Genomic DNA, 24658 nt, shown 5'->3' on the forward strand with positions numbered 1-24658 from the left:
GGTCACTGGGGGCTGTTCTTTCTCCCCTTGGTGCAGTGTTGGAAGGGGTGCCTTGCACCATGGCCCTGTGCTTGCCCGTGGCTCCCTGGGCACCTCCCTGGGCCAGGAGGGAGGGACAGGGGCTGGCACAGCAGCCAAGCAGCTGTGGATTTAGGAAACGTACTGCACTCTACAAAATATCAAATGATTTATTTATAGAAAATATAATACACAACAATTGTACACATGCACACACCCACACGGTACTTTACCACAACTTTAGGCCAGTTATTTTCTTTAATTAAATGTTGTAATCTAGCACACAGTATCTTACAGTAATTTACATTATTATCTGAAGACACAATGGGGAAGCTTTGATCATTCATTTATAAACCTTCCATAAATTACAAAAAGAAAGGCAGTCTGAAAAGTATGTATAAACAGTAAAAACAATTTACAAATGGACAAGAATTACAAAATAGTAACAGCCAATGACTGCCATCAGTGTGTAAGATTGTTTGTCTTGATATGCCAATATCACAATTAAGATTTGATTAGAGCCTCTTGCAGCCTCGTTACTGGCTGTGGCCTGTGACTGCAACACAGCTTGTCCTTTTTACTTAAAACATGTACTTTATCCTGAATCTGACATCAGCAATATGAAAATGCCTTTTAACTTAGAACTGGACCTCCACAGACAAAAAAAAATGGGGAGTAAAGGGGGTTTGGTGTGGAGTTGGTTTGTTATTTTTTTGTTGGGTTTTTTTTTCCCCAGTAGCTTAGAACAGTAAACCAGGAACCCCAAAACTGGAGGCTGAGTGGTTGAAACTGGGTGAGGTTCTGAATAACTTACACTGTGTCTGATTTCAGTGGAGTGAGAATGTTGTCAGAATAAATCAATACGCGGTTTTGGTTTTTGGGGAGGGGAGAAGAAATAAAGAAGCAAAAACTAAAAAAAAAATAATTAAAAAAAAGCATTTAGCACAGCACTTTCAAACTCCCAGGAGTTACATCAGACAGTGAATGGAGTCAGTAACATAGTACTTGATCTTAAATTACCATGTTTTAGGGAAGATGAAGACAGTTGAATACACAGTACATACAAAGTATACGCTGTATATTTATTAGACAGTACAAATCATTGTGCATTAATAAGGCAAAACATCAAGGCTGATTAAACTAGGAGTTTCAAGACCATTTTTGTTAATGATTAGATGCAGTGGGGTGATCTCTCCGAACTAGGAATCAAGGACCAGAGTTTTCTCCCCACCACTCGTGGTTAAAGGAGGCTAAAGGCTGAGATTTTTCCCAAAGGAGTTGCAGGTGGTGAGTTGACTTCAAATAAAACCATGTTCTTCTGGTCTTAAGCCCACAAAATTTTTTATTTATTTATTTATTTTTTAAAAGTTTTTGCAACAACATATCCACTTCCTTTTTTTTTCCTTGCTGTTTTGATTAAGCAATTCACATGATTCTATTGATGTCAGAGTTTAAAAATGCAGAAGTTTTGGTAAAGTTGTACTGCATAGTCATGAAAGCCCTAGTTTTGATTTAAAAAAAAAATTTTTTTTTTAAATAAAAAATTAAAATACACAGACTGGAAGCTTTACAAGTTGTCCAGGAGCACATGAATCATTTCACTGCACCAAGCTTTTTCAGCAGTTTCTTGCCTTTGGAAAGCAGCCCCTTTTTCTTTTTCGAGGACATATCCCTGCCTCTCCCGGGACTACCAGAACCCACAGGTGACGGAGGTGACCCGGGATGGAGATGGACTGTGGGGGATGGTGCTCTCCGGGATGTACCTGTATTCTCAGGAGGAACCTATTAGGTACATTGTTATAATTTATTGAATGTTTGAAAGCTTCAAAGCTGTCAGCATCAAGAAAGTTGGTAACATCACTTTGTCCCATTTACCCACTTAAGCGAAAGGGCTGGTTCCTTTCTTCTCTGTGGCTTAAAATACTGCTTGGGCTTATGGAAAATTCATAAATTTAGAGGTGGGGGGAACTGTAGAACAGTAGAAAACCAGCCAATAGAGCCCTGGTTTGGTTATACCTTTTTAAAGGAAAAGTTGGACACACTTGTCATGCCAGAATTCTGGCCACAAAAGCCTCAAAAGTGGCTTTGGTTTTGCATTTCAGTACTCTGATAGTACTAAAATGGAGAGGGATATTTTTAGCTACAGATTTAAGAAAAATAAATGTGTTAATTACTACAGATCAACAATCTATAGAAGCCAAACTCTTTTCAGAAGAAATTACTTAAAATGCTACATGTTCACTTACTTTTTAATGTCCTTTAAATGCCTTTTCTTTAAAATTGGCTAGCAAACTTTATGTACAGATTAGAGAAGATGGCACACTGGCTTAAAAAAAAATAAAAAGAAAGAAAGAAAAAGGAAAAAGAAAAAGCTAAAATGAACCTTAATTGCAATCAAAGAAAGCTTAAAGACCCTGACTGCTTGATGTGTATGCTGCAGCTATGAGGTTGTTAAATGACAGCATTCCTAAATATTTTGAACAGCTATTTTTTTTTTTTTTCAGTCATCAAAAGCACTTGGATGAAAATGCTAAAATTGCTTATACTCAGCCTATCCTAACTATGGTGCCCAGCTGGCAAGATGGGTTACTATCACTTAAGATGATATTTTCATAGTAGAATCCATGCTGGAGGGAGTCCTGTTAGCTTGGAGTTAAAACATCAGCAATTTACTGGCTTGTTGTGCAACAGTGAGTTAAGCAAAGGGGCTTCAAGCCGACTTTGATTTTAAATCAAGGTCTAATTCTAATGGAAAAAAAAAAACAAAACAAAACCAAAACAACTTGGTAAAGCACCCCAACGTACACCTGAAGATACCATATATTGAGTCTAATGCATTCATTCAGTGAGCTGCATGTTTCAGGTCGAGACTTTTATTGCATTGGTAAACCAAACAGTTGCTAAATATTTCAAATGTCCACGTTCTAGGAAAAAATCCCAGTCAATTGTACCATAGGAAGGGATTGTTTGAATAGTTGGTCTTAGGCAAGCTGGGGTATAATCGATTATGGAAAACACATCTTAAGGCAGACAATTTAAGTAGCTCTGTTTGAGTGTAATGAGTTTCAAAACCAACTATACCCTTGTAAACTACCGTGTGCATCAGCTTACGCTGCACTTGGGTGTTCTGTAAGGGTTGGAGCTGTTGTGCTTTTCTCTTGACACAGGAGCTTGGAATTTTTACCTCCCAGGTTGGCTAACAATGCAATATGCAGCTTTGTTTGTAGGGTAGTTAGACATCAAACTCTCCTTTCTATGTAAACATAAACATTGAGCTCGTGAAGAAATATGTTCCAAACGCTGACCTTCATAAAGTGAGGTCTAATTGACTTCCAAGGATTCCTTTTTAAAGGATTTGTCTCCTTAAAAAAAACCTCAATTGACTTGACTAGATGCAGCAAAAGCATACAGCCTGCTCTTCTGTGGCCAAGGGTTTTGGAGACATATTTCTTTCCTTTTCCCCCACAATTAAGTTTCAAGACTTGCATTAGATAGCCAGGTAGCTTTAATTGAAATCTCTATTGGTATCTTCAGTTGCTCACTTACGTGAAGGCTACATTGCCTTATTAAGGTGTGAAATGAACACTCTTCTTCTGTTTCCAAGCAGATGAGCAAAGAAATAAAAATATATATAAAATATATAATATATAAAAGTATTGCAGTGATGAAACAAAACCAAAAATGAGATACTCTAAACATGGTTAATCTTTCATAAAAGAGAAGTCTCTGGGCAATTAACTAATGCCAGTTGGAACAGGAAGTCATAAGGATTAAAAGACGAGCACTGTCAGTCAATCAGCTGCAGTTACAGTTTGTATTTAGAGGAACACTGGTACCAATCTTTTGTCCACAAGAGCTTTTTGTAGTAAGAGCAGTTTAGAAGCTTTAGGAAGTAACTATCACTAGAGAAGAGCTGCTTAAATTCGCATTATAGTGGCAGGTACTGTGATGACTGCAATCAAACAGTCAATTTAGTTTCTCCATTTACAAATGTAACGAGCCAGCGAAGGCGAGAGTCACTTCTCCTTAGGTTTTATTTTATATATTTGAGAGAGTTAATTTTAAATGGGCAGATGGATTTAAAATGTCAAAAGTGACGTCTAAATTATAGATGGGACAGGATGGAATGGGAAAATAAAAGAATTTTAAGTTTTTCTTAGGCGGTTGCTTACCCTTTTTGCTTTCGAACGCGTCGGTGTGTCGTGAACGTAGCGCGAGGGTGCATCGGATAGAAAGACTTCAACATCATCAGGCACTTCTTCAAGAAAGTTGGAAGGAACCAGCCCCTTTTGTCCATTAAGTTCACCCTGCAACACCATGACATGTTTTAATTCAAGCAAATTTGGGTAAGGAAACACTTTTGCCTGTTGCAAAGCTGGTGAGGAAGAGGAGAAGCCCATCTAAGGTCACTGGGACATGACCTGAACCCCCCTCCCCTGGGCTGTCATTCAGTGATTGGTGCTGGTGAAGGTGCTCCAGGAGGTTGGAGCAGTTTGTAGTGACCAAGCCAACTTACATAGTAAAATCCATCTTCATCAATCTCACCGAAGACGGTGATAATGTCCCCAGTGCAGAATGTCAGCTCGGCCTGCAGGGAAGGGACAGGGCAGGTGGTGTTAGGCAAAGATTACCTTTTATCAATAGTAAATCCACCAATATTTCCCCCCCTCCTTCATGTTGACACAGTTGGTGAAACCAAATTTATCTTTGAGAGCAAAGAGAGAGAGACCAATTTTTTTTTTTTTTCTTTTAATGCACTGGATTTTTTCCCTCAGCTTGCTAAGCCTGACCCCCCTCCCACTGGGCTCTGAACACCCCCAGGACTCCCTGTGGCCAACAAGCCTTGAACAACAACACTCAGGCCTTGAACAACCTGAGCAAACTGTGAAGCTTTGAACCATAACAACTTCAAAGGTCCCTTCATCAATCCTTGTGTGGGGAGGGAACAGGACACTGGGGTGGGACGTGGCTCAGGTCCCTGCTCTGCTCTGAGCTGAGCACCAGGACTAACGGGTACAGGAACAGCTGAGGGAGCTGCTTTTCACAGGATCACAGGATTAGGGTTGGAAGGGAGCTCTGGAGATCATCCCCTGAAGCACAACAATGCTCCTGCAGTGGAGCTGTTCTGGATTCTCTTCAATAAAGGCTTTGTAAGGGGCAGCTCTGCTCTCTGATCAGCAAACAGAGAGTGCACTGGGCTCTTTTTAATTGCCTGTGGCTTAAATGCAATGTAAGGGTGGGGGGGAGTAATTATATTTAATTTCCTGTGGTCATGGGAGAGAGAACAAACAAAATGTTTGCAATATATCAGCACAATTTCTTTGATTTGTTGGCCAAACTACTTTGAAACACCATAATTTAGAAACAGATTTGGTGTGGCAAGAAACAGAAAACAACCCTGGCTGTGTTTTAAAGCACCAAGACCCACATATTTCAAAATTCACTTTCTGCTTAAAAAAAAAAATTCCAAACAATTCACCAATTAAAAAATCCCCAAATATTTTAAAGGCTAACTGAGGAAGCTCCTAGGTATGCAGTGTTTTTTTAGAGTTTTCAGTGTGCCCTGACATTCTTACTACAATGCAGACAGAAATGGAACCTGCACCAAATCTGGACTGAGGTACTTGCATGTAACACCAAAAACATGTGAAAAGTGACTCTGTTGTTGTTGGTCCCAGTTATGGAGAAATGGGAAACTGCAAGTGGGTACATGGAAGATAAACCCATAATGGAAATGTGGTTGATGCTCAGCTGGTTTTAAATGAAGATGTGGCTAATGCTCAGCTGTTGAACATATCCTTACATTATTATAACAAAAAGGAGATAGCTATGCAAGACATATATTCATGAAAGCTCAGATCAATTAAGAGAAAAATAAAATATGCTATGAATGCTGTTCCCATGGGCTGTATCCTTCTGGCTTAGGTTGTGGGGGAGGGTGGATTTTTGGAGGTTACAGAGCTTTGAAAGCACTCAGGACTATCAGCTTGTTAGAGTGAGCTAGGGTACTTCCCAAAAATAATCATGTTCTTGGATGCAAACATACAGAGGAAATCGGAAAATAAAAATTCCCTACATTTATAACTAACTGCTTTTTTCCTTATAGAGTTCTGTTGTATTTGCAGGTACACACACTTACTGTGTAACACCCACAGCCACAGCTGACTTTAGAATGTATTAAATAAAACCTACAGAGGACATTCCTTGATTTTGTTTGAACGAGAACTGGAAATCTACCTGTACAGATGCCGTGAGCTTGTCATACACATCTGCTCCAAACCACTTGCCCTGTGTCTGTAATCCTGAACAGTTTCTCTGCACATCCACCCTAAATGGAGAGCAGTGCCCATCAGTCCTGACTGAGTTGGGCACGGTTCTGGCCGTACCTCTACATCCACATTGGGAGAACTTTCTCTTGGGTCATAATCATACAGTGCCACCATCCTTCTCGTAGTCACTGGCTGTTGTCTGCCACTCCTTCTGCTTCTCTCTGTTCCAGTCACAGGGAGAGAGGAAGGGGAGGAAAAGCTGTCAGAGTTATTTTGACAATAAAACCACGATGCACCTTTTCCCTCACGTCCTTTTCCCAGCAGGTGTGTCAGCAATGTGGGAGTTTCTCCAGCACAGTGATAAAAAGTCACAGATTACACCAAACCTACCAGCACAGGTAAAGGATGTGAAACCACGTAAATAAAATTTAACACTCATCTGCCCCTCTGTTCTAAGCCACTGAACCCTCTGAACAGTTTTAGTTGAAAAACTAAAGCTCTGCAATTTTCATCCTTCTTGGTTGTAAGAATGAGAGCTTACCAGGGCTGGAACATTTAGAGTACCTGCATATAGTAAAAAACAAGAGGTACAGCAGATCCAGCCAAGTTAATAGCACCCAAAAATTAGTAAAAGTGAAATGTTGATATTTTCCCTTACCAATTTTCTCAATGGGTGTGTTCAAAGGAAGAAAACCTTGTTTAAGAAGCTGATCCATCATCTCTTCATCATCTGCTTGGATCTCAGAGACCATATTACATGGGATAAGGCCAATTCTTGTACAGGTTTCTCCACGATAAAATCCATCGGCATCTTTGTCCCCATAAACCTGTTATTCAGAGAGTGATAATATTGGTCAGCAAAGGTTTTAGCAAATAGGAATTTTAATGCAGGCTAAGTGGTTACACGTGGAACTATATCAGTTTTTGACTACTCTGACTTAGGTTATAAAACTGGAATTGTGACATTTATTTGAATTATAACTCCAGAGACATAATTTGCAGAATTTTGACTTTTTTTTTTGTTAGCAGTGAAATGCACAAAATGTGCCTTAAAAGTCATCAGTCTCTCCCTGTGCTGAGCCAGAAGTTTACTTGATAGTTTACATTGATGTTTATGGAATTATTCTGGAATTATATTAAAAATAAAACATTTGCAAAATGGTGCCAAAATGTCATTCTTTTGATTCAAACAACTTTTATATGATCAAAAATGCCTATCTAATACATAATATACTTGATATATGTGCTTAAGCTCTGCTGTTGTCTTTAAAGAAAACATGAGACAAGGTATAAAAATAGCATGGATGTCAACAGTGAGAACATATAAATCCAAAATTTCTCTGAAGTGCTAAAAATGCAGTCGAGTCATAAAGGCTACTAATGATACAAAGGCCTAGATCTAGGACTGTGCTAAACAAAAATGATGTGGGGTCTCACTAGACTTTTCAGTGCCAAACAGGTAAATATTTGTGAAGAAATAATTACAATACCTCAGTGAAATGCACATTCTTGAGGAGGAAAATAAGCTCTTAAATAAGATCAATTTTTTTGGCACAAACCTTCTATCAGGTGGAGAAGTAAGCAATATACAGAACAAAGTACTCAACATTACAAAAATTGTGATTTAGAGTACGGACATTTGTGTTAAGACTCAGCACAGTGGAAGGCAGTCAGGATTTTAACAGCTTAAGGTAGAATTTTATGTCTGAAATGGGTAATATTCAAATGAGTCTATTTTGTTTTTTTCAGGTTCTGTTTCAGATCACACTTAAATCTCAACCACCCTTGCACCACCAGCAGCTGCTCCTTCTGCCTCTCTCATTTCTGCCTGTTTTGCACCAGATCAAATGCATGCAAGCAAGGCTGCAGGAGGAAACACTCACTTCTGCTGAGTCCACAGAAAAATCTGCTGGCTTTTTAAAACCAGAGCAGCAAAGCTGAACAAAATTTGCCTTGCAGCTGCACAGTCAGAAGATGAGGCGAGCTGGGATGGAGGGCTGGGAAAAACACTGCCAGAGCCCAAGCCCTGGAACAGCCAATTTGTCCTCTGGGCCCTGGTGAAAGGCAGTGTGTGTATTTTACACCAAACTGACAGAAAAGGGAACAGGAATACCTGACTCCTGGACTCGAATTATTCTAAATTGTTTATTATCTAGGAGCGTTCAGCATTTTAAAAAATACAGCAGCTCTGGTTTGTATTGAAGGCACGACGCTCAAGGCTCCTGGGGGACCTTTGCAGCAATGCAGTCCTCTCTGGAGCAGTTTTTCCTGCAGGGTTTGTGGCAATGGACACAGAGAGCTTCAGTCACAATTACAGTCTTAACACTTAAATCTCTAATTAAGTCTGGCCATAAATATCTACAGAAACTTTGAGATTTTTGCCCACCATGTAATTATTTCTAAGCCATTAGCACTAGGTATTGGGTTCCAGATCCAGTGAGATTTCCAGCCTGAACCTCTGGAGGAAAAAAACCCCTTGGATTCCGGTCACACGAGGGACAAAGGAGACCCTGTTTGCAAAACTGGACCCCTGATTTCCTTTGTTTTCAGCTCTCACCTTTATGATCTGTCCTTCTTTAAAGGGCAGCTCTTCCTCCGCGGCGTCAGGATTCGGGGACATGGTCAGTGGGTCGTAGTCGAAGAGTGCAACAAATATTCGAGTAGAAATATCTTCTGTGCCAGGATCTGTTTCGGATTCTTCATAAAGATCTGGAGAAAGATGGTCATGCCCACCGTAGCCATCTGAGAAATTAAAGAAGTCAGAAAAGAACAGTTCAGTGACACAAGTTGGCCTCATCTTTCAACTATTCCAGTTAATATTTGAAACATGTTTGGCATTTCAGTGAAAAAAAATCCCCAAACCTCAATGTATGTCCTATAAAGCTTGGTGGGTTGTTTTTTTTTTTTTTTTAATTAGCAAACTGGTATTGTTTTAAAAAGCATATAAAATCTGCATGCACTGAAAGTGGTGTTATCTCCTACCCCACACTGACATTTACACTTGTGGATACAGCTCAGGTAGGAAAGCCATTTTTGTCAGGTTTACTGGAGTTTGCCATAAATTAATGAAGCTTGTTAAGAGTGACATAATGATGGGTCTGACAGGCTTTTTTCATTCCTGCAAAAATAACCCTGCTTTGGATCCACTTGTTTTCCAGCACAGCTGGCTCTGCTCTTCATGGACACAAGAAAGCCCATGCCAGCTGTGTTGGCAAACCATGTTTCAGGTACCAGGTTAAAAATAAAACATGGTTATAACCTCTCCAGACAGAGAAAAAGGATGGTATTACAGCAGTGCCAGGGTTGGAACTACACTGCCTATGATTTTGTTGCAACGCTGTCAATAGTTAACACAGTGCCCAAACCAACCCAAACCACTAAGAAGGTGTGTTGAAATCCAGGAGAAAGGATGATTTAACTATAAGCTCATTAGGAAAGACCATCCTTGAATATCCCAGCACTTGACACTGCGCTGAACTCTGCCCACTGCAGGGTTACAGATCAATTAGGACATCAAAAATGAGAATGAACATTTTGTCCCATATATCTTTCAGACTTTTCAAATGACCTGGAAAATGTGTTTAGTCCATGATTCACCAAAATACTTAAGGATGGACTTCAGAAAATCAAACTGGAAGATTAGGTTGAAATGGCTGACAGTGAATGTTCTGACTGATGGGTTTAAAAGGCTTTTAATTTTGGTTTGAAAGAGGATGTGGCAGCACTCTCCCAAACAGCCTCTTTCAAGACACATGAAGTCCCAAAAATTAAAGCCCCCAAAATCAAAAGCCACCTGTGAATATCGTGGCTTATTGAAAAGTCTCTCTGGCTTCACTGGGAGTCACGTATCTTTGTTCTTTGCTGAATCAACATTTATCATCCTGTTTACAAGATTTTTCACAATGAATAAATTAAGAAAGTGATGTTATGAATTATGATGATAATGTAGTTCAACTGTATCAATTTGTTCCAAACAATTTCCATGTTAGTACAATTGTTACTGTAATCACCTCTTGCAAATTAAAGACTCACATTATTTTTTAACAGTTTGAACATTCAATATGAAACATTTTAGATAAATGCTTTTTACCTTTTTCCCTCTTTTGCCTCTACATCATGCATTTTATTCAACATCTGATAATTGTAAACTACCAGAATGTTCAGAGGGTCACAGCTTTCAGGGAACATCTCCTGCCTCGTGGGGTCCAGAGCTCAAGAAAGAACGTCAGTAAGGATAAAATGCAGAACAGCAAAAGGGCAGGGAAAAATTCCAGCCAAGAAGCTTTAGGCAGGCACAAAGCACAGAAAGGAAGTGTGGGAAAAGGGCACATGTGGGACAGAAAGCAATGAGACACAAAGAATGGGATCCTTCTCTGTTCCTCCCCCAGTCAGGTTGCAGCCATCCTGAGGCTGATACTCAGGCCCACCAGGCAATGGGAACCAGGTGGGTTAAGGGGTGTTTTGTTTTGGTTTTTAAATTAAAAAATATCAATTTCTGTATCCAACTCCAGCTGCACTTAATGAAGGTAAGGTGGAAACACGAATTACAGCCAAATGTATCTCTGTTAAAAGCACTGGCCTGTGCCAGAATACTCAGAATACTCATGCTTGCCTCAGTGAACCAGAAAGCAAATAATCTCTTGACTAGCTCATTAGCCACTTATCTTATACTTTCAGGAGGTACAAATGCATGTCACACACACACACACATCACTGTGCATGTACAGTCTTGTCTCTGGATGCATCCAGCCAGATTCCCAACTGGTGTGCACGGTGGCAACCACAGCTGCACTGAATTCACTCGATCTACACTGATACACCCAGAGATGTCTGCTTGGAAACTCAGCACTTAATTACAATTTACCTAAACTTTCAGGGCCTCTTCTGTTTCATTTCAGATATCACTAAAACCTGAGAGGGTTTCTTAGCTCTCTCCATGGCCTGGGCTGCTTTTATGGGTCCAGTGTCACACACTTCAATTCCCTCATTCCCTGTCTAATGAATTGGGACAACTGAGTTGTTGGTCCTGTAATGATTTCTATGCTGATGAAGCAACAAATACTATCAGTAGTGGGTAAAACTGCCTTACTTACTTATGTAATGCAGTAGAACACAAAGAATAATTGTTGTCTTCATCAGGTGACACAGCCCAAGTCCTGTGTGGTCACTGAAAAGACCCCAAGCCTCCCTTTAGCCTACGAATAACGTCTGGTACCTGTAATTAACTGCAGAACACTGGGTTGTGACACACTGCTTGTGCCTGTCCCTCTGCCTGGATCCAGGGGGATGCTGGGATGGATGGTGGCTCAGGTGTGTACAGTCACTGACTGGCACTGGGAGCAGCGCAGCTTCACAGGGTTCATGCAATGCTTGGACTGGTCGAGTATGGAGAGGGGCTGTGCAGCGGGACGGAGCCCTGGGGGCTGTCTGTCCCTGGCAGCTGAGCTGGAGGAACTTACCTGAGGGCACCCAGGACTCAGAGCCAGTCCCCCCTGGCATCCTGCATTGCATGCAAGGGTGTCACACATGGTTAACACGCAGCTCTAAACCGTGCCTGGCACAAAGGATGAAGAAGGGTGGGCGTACCGTGTCCATAGTGAGGGGCCATGGGACGCTGCGGGGGCCACTGCTTGTGTCCAATGCTGCCATAATAAGCTTCTTCTTTTACGGGTGAAATATTTCCCTCACTACCTGACCGAGACCGAGCGCCTTCACTGTTACTGTCCATTGTAATTTCTACGGAGAAAAAGGGAATGATCTATTAAAACAGATTGTAGAGCTGCCTCAGCGGAGGCTCCTGCTGGGCCTGCCTGGTTTTCTCACTTCCTAACACTGCACAAGCTTTGCCAGGTGTCTCAGCCTCTAGAAATCCTCTTCAGCAGGGGGTAGGGGGGGGTCACAGAAATAAGAATCTGGATTCCGTGCTTTTTAAAATTCATACAGTGTAAATATTATTTGTTAGGTCTTTGGATACGAATCGTCTTTTATTATGAGGTTTAAACAATCCTACCTGCCAGATCTGCAAGGTCAAGAGCACTGTAAACTGTGTTTCACCTTCTAAAGTATCAACCTAAAAACAAAAATTAATTAATTCACTTAAATCCTAACCTGCAAGAAGATACTAGTCTAAAGAATGTATAGCTTTATGGAGAAAACACCTCCAGGAACTTAAATTATGGAACATTTTGGAGAAAGATTTTGCTACTGGAATCTTAAGAACATTACAATCTTGAAAGTCTTTCCCACTTCTCCCAGAACTGCCTTAAGAACTTTCCATCACTTAAGTGACACTTTAACTAAATAAAAATCCCGGACAAATTTGGAATTCACATTTTTGAGCTATCGCTGAGGCCAACAAGTTTCATCTATTTAAGAAGCCTAAACTTTGACTCAATCATATTTACTTCTTTTATTTTACTCTGCTTTTCATTTTATGGAATTATAATGACACAGCTATAACTAAACCGTCCTTGCAGCCCTTACTCTGGGGAAATGTTCTGTGCCAGTGGGAGATCAGAACAGTGGGTTCAAGTTTATACAGTCATTTACCACATACTTTTGGATGCCCTACTTTTACTACGTTTTATTTATCTGAGCTCTCAATATTTCTCATAGCTTCTAGATTTTTTTTTCTAGTAGGTTTACAGGAAGGAACTTTCATGCAGTTTTATCAAGTGTTTAAACTTGCTTCAGTTCTCCTCAAAGTGGTATTTTACAGTATGATGCTGAAAGAGAGAAATATTGCATGCTTACCTTTCAGCAACTTTAATCACTAGTCTTCTAGCCAGAAATTATGACTCTGGAACTCTAAACCACAAAAGGCCTTCCAACAGTTCCACAGCAAATAATATTTTTTTGTTATTTACTGTACATAATGCTCAATAGTTTCTTGTTACTAGCAAGAGACAATATTGTCATTTCTTTCTAATGGAATTTTCCCAAAGGGCATTTGTGGATTATAAATAATACAAATCACAATAATTAATGCTTTAAGTTACACTGAATGAAACAAAAATCTGAGTTATTATTTTCTATTTAATTATCTCCTTGAGCACAGACTATCAGAAATTAATTTCTTTATCAAATTCCTAAGCTGTTGCTATTAAACTACTAAACAGCAAAGTCATTGCTTGGTGGTTTCTGTGTCCTAACCTTGTTTACAGAAAGTGAGCTCTGATAAATTTAATCACTTCCCTCAGTTTTTAATTAAAATGAAAATTAAAAGGAAACCCAAAGGATTCAGTCACACAAACTTCTCTACTGTCTTGCTATTAAAAATGGGGGGTTTAGCAGATAAAACAAAGACCTTAGATACAAAATTTGCTTTAAGTAGTCCAGAGGTAACCCAGGAATCTTTACTCCTATGAAATAAAGGCTGCTTTCAGAGGGAAAGAAAGAGGAGATGAAAATCTAACATTTGTCACAGCAGCATGCAAAAGCTGTTTGGTTCAGCTCACAATAACCTGCCAAGAGAAGCACAAGAGCCTCCCTGGAGCTGATTCTCCTCCATACCATTTTTATTCCAGTGTAATTCCACTGACATCTGTGAAGCTCATCATGGTTTACACTGGGATGTGGGATGAGATCAGCCTCTGACCAGCCAAGCTACACTGAGGAGACTGAGTAAGTTTCGTGCATTTTGCCCCATGTGTGTTTCTGATCCTTGGTTTCAATAATAGTAATTGCTATCCACTAGATATCCAAAGAAATATGCCCACTAGGAGGATTTTGCTTTTAATTTACAGTACAGGCATTTCAGTGTGATTCTATGACAAGGGAAAAATATTTAATACTTAAAAATAAAAGCATTCCTTAAGGATCAGTCTCTGTCCTTCTGACAATCCCCATTTGTTACGTCAATTATCCCCATACAAGTCAGTGAGAATTGCCTGACACTGCTTCCTTCTCCTCATCATGGTGTCTACAGTATTCAAAAAATTAAAGTCCAGATTGGGGACAGGAAACAGATCAACTTTACATCTTCATGGAGTAAAGTCCTGTGAATAACTCACAGAACTCTTCCTGCATCTGTTTTGAATGTGTTTCCTGATTTTCCATGTGAATGTTTCTCCTCTTTCAGTTTAGAGTGCAAGTTTTAACAGATACATATTTGTCCACAGTGTCTTGATTCCATTATCTTTTCCCCACTACTTTTTGGATTTTCTGGTATTCACCAGCCTACAGATTAAGTAATAATTAAAGCAGAATAGAGATGACTCTGTAAGAAATAGCAAATTTAGTAAATTTATGGAAGTTCTATGAACTTGTTGCATTTAAAAGCTTCCATTTTCCCTGCTAAATTCCAAAAAGTAGTCAAGACAATGGAAAGTGAATGCAGAATGGCGGTTGATGAATGGAAGGATGGATGGGTGAACGGATGGCTGGATGGCTACATTTATTTTACTGATTGCATAGTAACCTGCCAGCAAATTTCTTCTTAGGTAAGATCTAACAGTACCTAAGCTTAACCAAGCTTAGAAAAGCTCCAATACCCACTAAATTTAATGAAAAGACTCCCAGAGATGTCAATGACTACTAATTCAGCCCCCTGTGAGGCCCCAGTGCACTCATTTACGTGGAGATGTTTTCAGTCCCACTTCACCCCATTTAAATTAAGAATAGCCTGGTTCAAGACAAGCATCAGTTGTTTCAGTTTTTTTTTAAGGATTGCCTTCCCAAACTCTGAGGCTGCAAAGAACAGAAATGCACCAATCTGTCCAACTAACCAATGGAAGGGACCAACATTGGCCGAGACCTTTGTGGCACTGCACTGCCATGAGAGGACCTTCGTCCTGCATGCTCCACCCTTTCAGGCCGTCCTGCAGATGCTGGATTACCTAAAAGCTAAAATAAAAAAACAAAACAAAACAAAACAAAACAAAAACAAAAACAGAAACAACAACAGAAAAAACAGGTTTGTAAGTTCCATGCATGGTAACATCATGGTCATATGGCTGGACATTAATCAGGTCAATCACATTTGGAAGCATAAGCTCTAAAGGCAACTAAACTTAGTTTTTAACTGAAAGGTTAGCTGAAAAGTAAATACTGTTGCCTGGCAAACCTGCAAAAGAAAAAAAAATGGTTCCCTGATTTATGGCAGAGTTTTGTAACCAGCAGTCACACGTCAGAACAAAAAGAAAAGAAAAGAATAATTTTTGAAATATTCTTTTGCCTTTGTTGTTGCTGCTAAGGTGACGCTTTAACCTCCTGGAGAGTAGTACAAGCAGTTGTGAGCTGTGGAGATTGGACTGCACTGCAAAGGCCTTGCTTGTGTCCAGCTCTAGAGCTTCCTCCAGTTTGCAGCACGGGAACCAGTGTAGGTCCTTCTGGCTTTGAGCACACTGTGTTTCTAGAGCGGCCTTCGGCTGCCAAAGCCTTTTAAAGGTCAGTGAAAGGTGTAGACAACAATGCAGACACACTTCCTCCCACGTCACAGCTGGCTCTGTCCACTACCCCTGCAGAAAAACACTGCTATCTGTCTAACCAAATGGCACTATTTTAATGCTCTCCAGAGTTTATCGAGCAGCCACCGAGACCAACACAGCTTGGTCACCAATTTTGACGGGAGGAATTTGCCAGGATCGTTTCAGCATGAATTGCTAAGGCTGGAAGAGCAGGCAAGCTGATCTCTACTCTGACATGAGGTGTGTTAGAAGGGAGGTTTCCACTCTGGGCTGTTGCAGGCTGGGAGGGTAAAGAACTCGCTTTTTTTTTGGTCTTTAGGGAGCAGGGAAGCCTATGGATGCACCTATCACACATGGAGACTCTTCTACAGATTAATGGACAGAAATGCAAATAGGCAAGATCACGCAGAGGTATCCTTGGAAGATATGGAATGGCCCTGGCCTCTCCCTCTGGAAGAAGCTGTCTGCCTGCATTCTCACGCAGAGATGCAGTCTGCAACTTCAAAGGCAAGAAGAGATGGTCTAAAAAGGACGGCAAAGTGGTGACAGTGCAGAGATATAAGGCAGCAAATGAAAATATGATGAAACTGTGACTCCAGAAATCTGGGTCACTGTCACACTGCGGGAGAATCTTGGTTCTGGTCCAGAGATGTTCCATGATAAAGAGCATATCCTGAAAATTCTGGGGAATGGGATGAATAAAAACAACACAATGAAATGAATTACTTGACAGTAATAAAAAAAAAAATTAAAAAAATTACTGATGAAATATTTTTCCAGTTAGAATGCAGCTTTTTTTTTTTTTTTCCCTTTTTTTTTTTTTTTTAAAGCAACATTCAGATGGGCAAAATAAAGAAAAACAATCTTTTGGAAAAATTATAGTTCAGCTAACCCTTAATTAAAATTTAGATTCAGTTGTCCTTTAATAAAAGCAGCCATTATTGTAATTTGGTTTGTGGGAAAATCATTGTAAAGCAAATTAATCTGATTTCAGCATGACACAAAAGAGGACTATAAAGGAAAATGCAGAATAATAAACAAAAATGAATGAGGAGGAAAAAAAAAGGGGGGGGGGGGAAATGTAGCAGATGGGTCCAAAGGATGGACTCTAAAAATTAATTCAGGGGAAAAAAAGAAAGAATAAAAAAGAACAAAAATTAGTTAACTAAAGAAAACAGACTGATTTGGCAAGCAGATGTTAGAAGGAAGATTTACTTCACACACCAGAGAGTCTTCTGCATCTCTGTGGGATGGCTTTGCAAGTGGCCCAGCTGCCCTAGAGTCAGCCAGCTTAAAGTCGGTCTTCCAGCCTCCCTGAACATCTTCATTAGGGAAATTATCTGTCCTATTACATTTCTGGATGTCATACTTCCTCTCATAACCGGGCTTGGCCTGTTCGCTCCTGGGCTCTGCAAAGGAAGGCCCCAGGTCACCGAAATCTTCCTCGATGCTGGTTTGCCTGGTCAGGGTTTTCCTGCGGGCCAGCAGCGGCCTCGCGCTCTTCCTGCAGGAGCAGCGAGGGGCCACGTTGGCACAGACCGCGTCACACGTGGATCTGAAACTGAAACGAGACTCCTCCTCTTCGCTGCCACAGTCCAGCCCGCTGTCTGGGCTCCTGGAGAGGGACCGGCTGTACTTGCATCCTCTGTCGTCGGCGCCAAAATCCTCCGCGCCTGAGATCCTGTGCTTGGCTGGGTACCAGAGGTTGTGCTGCTGGTCTTGATTGTAGGGCCTAGGTGGTCTAGAGTCTCTAGCTATTCTGGGGTTCTTTTTATAGGGCATACCTAAACCCTGCTTGTACAGCAGTTCAGGGTATTCCCCGTCCTCTTCAGCTACTTCTGGAATACTGAAAAGCTTTTTACTGTGGTGTATCTGCTGTGAAAAGTCAGGCTGTTCCAAAAAAGTGGCTTCAGTGGTCTTATCCTTAAGAGTATGTAATGTTAAAAACCAGACAGGGAACAAATAGTGTGTGACAAAAGTAAAATGGGAGGGAAAAGGGAGAAGAAAAGAAAAATAAAGACAGAATTAGTTTTAGAGCAATGGCAAACATAAGACATGCAGCTTATTTAGTGAAAAGGACGTCATGCTTTGAATGAGAATCTGTGAAAAAATAAAGACATGATTAAGAAGTTGCTGGGTGTCAGATACAACATGAGAGGTCAGTACAAACAACTGAGTGATGCTCTTAACGAGAATAAACTCATGCATTTAAATCAAAGCAGTAAAAGCCATACAGGTTCCAGCATGGTGAATGAGAATGGCATTAGAACACATTCCTTGCACCATGCCAAATTGCTATTTAATTTTTCTTTGTAACCAGAACCCATATCTGAGAAGGACAATTCTGCTCTAGCAAGCTTTCTTGCTTTGCATCTGTTAAAGCATCCTATGTAAGCAGCAAATATCTTAAATCTTCTGTCAGGGAAGAGCTATTTTGCAGACATCATTAAGGGAGTTCTAGCTGCCTTTCTAAAATTCTAAAAGACCTGCACCATTTTTAAAGCTTGGCTTGCACAGAAAGACCCCTGAGAAGCAGGAAGCTCTCTGATGTCACTTGGTCTGCACCGTCACCAAATCTCTCATCATAATCTTGCACCTGCTTGACAAAAACCAATATTTGAAAATCAACCAATTAGCAGAAGTAAGTAAGAGTCTCTGTTTGCACCAGAAGCAGGTAAAAACTATCCCAGCCTGGGTAAAAGAAGCATTCTGAACATGACAGACATATTTTTGTAATTTTTCTGGTTCCATTTACACAAAACACGGGTTGGTCTGACCGATGAATCCTTATGAGTGTCTTTGCTGGACTCTGAGAAGAGACAAGAGAATACAATGCAGGAGGTGTTGGTTTGGACTGACAGGCTTTGTTGATTCTACCCCACAGAGATCACCTCTCCTTGTACTTAATGCCCAATCAGGGAGCACAACAGCACCCATAAATGACAGGATCATCCTGGAGATTTCAGCAGTACCTCTCTCTCTGGGCATGTTAAACTTAACTGAGTCTTGGGTGTTGCCCCCTTTCAGGCATTAGGAACTTTCTTATGACTATTTCACCTACTTTCATTCCTTTTTAAAATGTGTATCACACTTGTGAAAGAAGAAAAGCTGCCATATAACTGGGAAAAAAAAATCAAAATGAATATTGACGGTTTTGATTCAATGCTGCATCAAGAGAAGCACACCTGTAAACTTTAACAGTCTAAAATTATTTACTGTAACACTTATGGTTTTGGCCCTTTCTTTCTAAATATCAGCACTGGCAGTACTAATTTAAAACCAACAAGTAAATGTACCTTCTGATGCATAAAGAACAAGAACAGTCTAGAGACAATTCTCTTTTTCCCAGAGGAGAGGGACAGAAGCAGCATGCAGAAGGATTTCACTTTCAACCTTTATGTTAGCAGAACAATGGAAATGCTGATTATTTCTTCTTTTGAAAAAATACCTGTCTCATTCCAGATAGTATCAGAATAAAAAGACTGAATTTACAGCACATGAAAGCAGTTACAAGAATGGTCAAAATGCTTGTATGCAAGAGAAAATAGCTTTGATTTTAGTTAAACAACAGTATCTTGAAAAAAAGTTGGCCTGTTGGTTTGTGCTTTCTAAGAAAACACAATTTGTGTAATTACTACACACATAAAAACACAAATACAATTTACATGTACAAATATAATATGGGAACTATATTTTTGGCATTGGGTAGGTTCAATATTCTACTTATGCTTTAATTGTTACAACAAAGTTGTCTTTCGTGATGAATATTCCTGTGTAGTGTTAAGGCAATATTTCTGATGGGTATTTCCTACTGTCTCTGGAGACTCTTTATATCCCTCTGGTGATGACTTAATAACCACCAGAGCACAAGGATTTCTGATAATGCATTGATCAAACAAAGCTAATCCAACTCCCTTTCTTACAAGAATGCTTTAGAGCCTGTGAAGAGACGGGACTAGCACTGGAAAGGGGGACAAATCACTCAGACATGAAAAACACACATTGTTGGTTTTTTTTTTGATATGTACATAATTTGGTATACATCTCCTTGCTCAGAAACAACTCATTCTCTGGGTAGCACATGCAGCACATCCTCATATAGACATGGGAGAGGTCCCCAGGTGTAGAACAGAAACTGCAACTGCAACAACTACATGTAGGAAAACAGTCAATTAGTTAAAAGATTAGCTATCCAACAATGAAGAATAAAAAGGAATAACTGCATTAAAGCCGCCCAGTTCTAGGTCTACAGGACAGCGTGAGTTTTAATGGTCTGCAAAACCCATAACTGACTACAAGAAGTGCTTTGAGGGGAGATTCCCTGCAGCCACACTTACCTTGAGCGCGTTGTGTGAGGTCACACTGACCCGCCGCCTCCCTCCGTCCTCCAGCTGCATTTCCGAGTACAGCTCTTCCTCATCTTCCTCCATGATGTCAGACAAGTCCGAGCCCCTGCTGCTCTCTGTGTGGTACTCCTCCCCGTGGCAATAGTGAGGCTGGTTCACAAGGTGAGAGAGGAAAAGATCTTTACTGCCTGTGGAGCTGAGAATCCCTGGATAACACCACTGGGGACCAGAGCGTTTCCCAGGTTTGGATGTCACGCTGATAACCCCATACAAATGACACCCCGTGCCTTGCTGCTCTGTTCTGCTGGAGAAATCCTTTATGAAGTTTGTTTTGGCCATTTATGGTCCTAATTCAAGAAATCCAATCTTAATCCCAGGTGATACAAAAAAGGATATCTCCACTCACAGTACCAAATCTGGTTTTAGTCTTCATTAAATTCCCTTGATTTAAAGAGGTCCTTCATGCATCAGTGGACTTGCTGACCAAATTGTAAAAGCCCTAGGATAATTCACATATCATCTGTTCTTCACAGCTGTTTCTTACATCACATTATAATTTAAAAGTGATCAGCATTTAATCCTTGCAGGGTGTTACCACCATGGCATGATACAGGTAGCTGATGACATTTGAAGCTTTAATTCTCTTAAACGTTGTAGGAATAGACTGGCCATAACACTGGAAATCTGGGGCACTGTTCATACATTTGTAACTTCCTGAACATCTATAATAAACAGACCCAAAATTCCAGAACATCTCAGAACTGGCACAAGAAGGAATGGTGTTGATTGGACCCTTCAACACGGGAGGTCAGATATTTGGGCTAAAAAGCTTATTTGACTATGCCAAGACATAAGAAAATATCTTCTTTCTAGAATTTACATTTCTCTTGACAGTAGTGTAATAAATTATTTTACATTTGTTTTCAGTGGGATCAAACTGAAAGCTGTGCAGTTGTGCAAAATTCTTCTGGCAACATCTTTCCATTCCTTACAGCATGCCAAGTATACAGGATTTTGGGTTTCTGTAATTATTAGATTACAGGTTGTGGCTTTTACGGAACACATAAATTCTTCCCACATTCCCTTTTCCCACAGCACGTTTTCATATGCTGCAGTGACACCACACTGAAAAACCCAGAACCCAAACATGACAGTCCAGTCACATTTTCTACTTCAGCTTTTCCATCTTCATTTGTTTCAGTTTCCAGTGCTCAAACCCGCTGCTTGGGCTGATGGTCTGGAGATGCCTGGTGCATTCAGCTCCCATTAGGCAGTGTCAGGCTGCAGCAACAGGACACACATCTCCCTCCCCAGGAATTCCTGCCTGTCTGTGCAGTTTACCAACACAACCACAACAATCAGGAGGTGACCAGGACAGCCTGCTGAGCTTCAGGAAGTGCTTGTTTTATGTCAAACACCTGACACAACGACAAAACCAGGCTACTTACTTGCTTTCCAAGCTCTGACCCTTTTAGGAAATCATCCACTGAAGCTCCCCTTCTTTTGACATGGGGGGAATCATAGCCATCCTCCTCCTCATCAGAGTTGGCGTACTGGGCACTGCTCCTGTCGCTGAACACGCTCCTCCTCTCCATCTAGCAAGGCAACAAGAAATGGAAAATTGTGAAGCAGACTCCACCCTGCCACCAGGGAAGAAATGGCAAATATAAGAACTCAAGCACACCCCATTTAAATGTACTCATGGTTAAAGCAGTGTTGGTTTCCCCTGACTGGAACCTTTAAGGAGTGTTCAAGAATTTTTTTTGCTTATCATATTACTGTGGCTCATCACCAATTACATGACTCTCTGTGATCATCAACTCATCTGCTTTTTCCCTTGAACCACTTGTGTCAAAATTCTCAGTATTCTACAGTCAGAGGCTGCTAAAAAAGACACTGATTTCCCCTTGGCAGAGAGTCAGTGGTGACCTCAGCACAGAAAAAGCTTTAGAATGAGACTCTGGGCTCTTCCTCTGCTCTGAGGTGACTCCTGGCCTCAGTGACTAATTCCTGCTGCTTACTCTCCTGACAATAACCCTCAGCCACCTACCAGGCTGGGTGAGGGCAGAGAGAAGGCACACATTTTCTGCAGCAGCTTACCACAGGGTAAGAACTTCTACTACAGGGGACTAAACTTGACAAGTATCACTGGTAGAATCTGATTTAATTTAGAATGAATTCATCTGTAAACTTCTGTCCATATTCCTGAATTAAACATTTCAAGCATCACTTAAATTAATGTAATTAAACACGGTTCAGAGTATTTGTTATGTCAGCATTTTCCAAACTAGAAAAAGTATTTCTGTTGTCTTTCCCTATATGGTTCTTAAAAAACTTTCACCTCAGAGAGCCCAAGAAACAAGTTTTCTCCCTCTGCTACATTTATTCCAGTTTTCTTTATTTATAAACAAAAGGAAGATACACACACATGCATACATATGTATTTATCAGACCTTATTGATCCAGAATTATTCAAGTTCTCAAAAGCTGGCTCAGTTCACCCACTGGCTCAAAACAGGGACAGTCAATAAGTTGGGGCTGTTAAGACATGTGTGAACTGTCAAAATTAATGGAGCTATTTTGGAGATATGATGGGAGACCGAAAACTGGACATAAGTGATGACTGCCAGATGGAGGACCACGAGGGTGTATGAAATAAGTGGCACCACAGCTTGCAAAAAGTAACAGACAGTTGTGAGCAGCTTGTGATGAGAAAGTAACTGCCCAGGGCACTGGGAGTATTTAAATATCACATACTTGGGTAGAAAAACCAGAGCATGTTGTCAGGATGCACAGATATCAGCTGTACTGACCCTTGAGCCTCAAATATGGGATTTAAATTAACTAGCAAACATCTGAGTCACTGCAGCAGCCATGGGTCACAGTGGTGTCCAAACCAGGCAGTGTCCTTTGGGCAGTGATGCTGTTTAGCAGCTGCAAGAGGAGCTGCACTGAAAGGAGTTGTGAATATCTGTGAAAATGCAGCACTGAGAAGGGCAAACATGTCAAAGTGCCTGTGGATCCACGGCAGACTTAACAGTGCTTTACACGCACAGAACTTCAGCACGCTGCTTCATCTCAAACCAGGGACCCTCAGAGCTCAGGAACGAATTATCTGCTCCCTAAAGCACGTGATGAAAAAAAAAATCTTTCGATGGGAAGCGCCACAATCAGTAACACCAGCCCCCAGAAAAAGCCTTGAGAAAGAAGTCTGCCTTTACCCTATTGCTCTCTGCGACCCTTTGTGCAGCTTCTCTTGCCATGGCCTTCGCGACGGTGTTGGGGATGGGGGTGCCTTGGGGCTGAGGGAGTATCCGGTTGGGAGATGGAGACCTCCTCCCGTGGCTGTGGAAGTTGGGGGGCTCAAGTGTGTGTCCATGGACAGGGGATGCCGAACGAGTCTGCTCCCACGACTCATCCCTTTTTAAATGTGGGCCTAAATGTTCTTCTTTGGTTTCTGGGGCTCCGGCACTTGCTAATGGCTTAGATTTGGGAGCAGTTCTGGGGTGAGGGGTTGGAGGCACCAGGAGGTCAGGTGGAATGGCAGCAACAGAAGAGTCCACTGATTCCCCTTGTGCAGAGAGCGTTCGAACAGTGACTTCCCTTGCTTCCAAACTCCTCAGTCTCAGCAGCTCCACCGGCGTGTTCTCTGCTGTTGGGAAGATCACCTCTGCCACCTGAGAGCACAAACAAACAACTCAGGAGCATGAATACACCTGCCTCCCTCCCCTCAGCCCCGCTAAAGGACAACCTTCAAAGCCTTGACATGGAGTGAACTATTGCCAAGTGTCTCTGGAAAGGGAGCTCATGAGCTGCTTGTGCATGAACAAAAGAACGGAGTCTACAGAAAGCTGAGAACCCCCTGCAGGCACCCAAGGGGCTGTCACATCTTCCTTGCTGCCTTTACCTGTGGGCTGGAATTCCCCTAAAGCAGGTGGTGTCTGTAACTCACCCGTTGCCCTCTCGCATAAACACCGTAACCTGTGACGTTGGCGCCGTGGGACGTCCCCGTGGCCGTCAGAGTCGGGGGCTTCCAGGACACCTGGATGGTCCCTGGCGTGGACCCAGCCCGGACAACGACATCTTGAGGTGGAGCTGGAGGACCTGAGGAAGATGGGACAGGTCACTGCTGCTGGAAACTACAGATCTCAAAGCACCTTTTTTTTAAGAAGCCAAAATATCCCTGTTGCAGCTGTTATGGAAAACCAGAAGCACGGGCTGAGCAGGTCACGGAGCAGGATCTGACTCCCACCTTACAACCACTAACTGAACTGTGTTCCTTTGCAAGATGCTCTGTACTTGCACCTTGCTCTGGATCTGTTTTTAACCCTCCAGGCTGCGTAACTGATGGTCTGAATGCAGGACGTGTTGACAGAAAAACAGAGAGAGGAAAAGGCCCAGGATTGGCACTGTTAGCGGAAAACTGCTGCAAGTGACAGCAAATGACTTCTTGGGATATATGTCTGCACTGAATGCACACTACACACTCAGAAATCACTTTCAAATTCTGTCTCTCTGGATCATCAGGGGCTCTAAGTTACAGTTTAAGGGCCAGAAGCACAGTGCAATGTGAACTGCAAGCTGGAACATCAACATCTTCCACCAGCAGCACGCTGGT

The 24658-nt window shown here is 41.4% G+C and overlaps 1 protein-coding gene across 20 annotated transcripts in view; it reads right to left on the bottom strand.

Annotated features, from left to right (window-relative positions):
• Nucleotides 1–170: 170 nt before the first annotated feature.
• RIMBP2 (RIMS binding protein 2) overlaps nucleotides 171–24658 on the bottom strand; it is a 115114-nt gene continuing 90626 nt past the window's right edge. For 4 of the 20 annotated variants that reach the window (XM_050318335.1, XM_050318334.1, XM_050318349.1 and 1 more), the window contains 13 exons: nucleotides 23993–24144; nucleotides 23262–23717; nucleotides 21489–21635; nucleotides 20032–20190; nucleotides 16919–17617; nucleotides 15014–15131; nucleotides 11874–12023; nucleotides 8845–9029; nucleotides 6946–7114; nucleotides 6405–6508; nucleotides 4535–4606; nucleotides 4191–4325; nucleotides 171–1800 (listed from right to left, as the gene is read on the bottom strand). In XM_050318335.1, coding sequence (XP_050174292.1) covers nucleotides 1612–1800; nucleotides 4191–4325; nucleotides 4535–4606; nucleotides 6405–6508; nucleotides 6946–7114; nucleotides 8845–9029; nucleotides 11874–12023; nucleotides 15014–15131; nucleotides 16919–17617; nucleotides 20032–20190; nucleotides 21489–21635; nucleotides 23262–23717; nucleotides 23993–24144 — 2735 coding nt within the window. In that variant the 3' untranslated portion in view covers nucleotides 171–1611. Of the gene's footprint in view, nucleotides 3612–4190; nucleotides 4326–4534; nucleotides 4607–6404; nucleotides 6509–6945; nucleotides 7115–8844; nucleotides 9030–11873; nucleotides 12024–15013; nucleotides 15132–16918; nucleotides 17618–20031; nucleotides 20191–21488; nucleotides 21636–23261; nucleotides 23718–23992; nucleotides 24145–24658 lie in introns of those variants that run through there. The other 16 variants (XM_050318336.1, XM_050318350.1, XM_050318342.1 and 13 more) reach the window with 11 other exon arrangements.

Source organism: Myiozetetes cayanensis, unplaced genomic scaffold (genome assembly GCF_022539395.1).
Source record: "Myiozetetes cayanensis isolate MyiCay16 unplaced genomic scaffold, myiCay2020 scf21, whole genome shotgun sequence".
NCBI classification, from domain to species: Eukaryota; Metazoa; Chordata; class Aves; order Passeriformes; family Tyrannidae; genus Myiozetetes; species Myiozetetes cayanensis.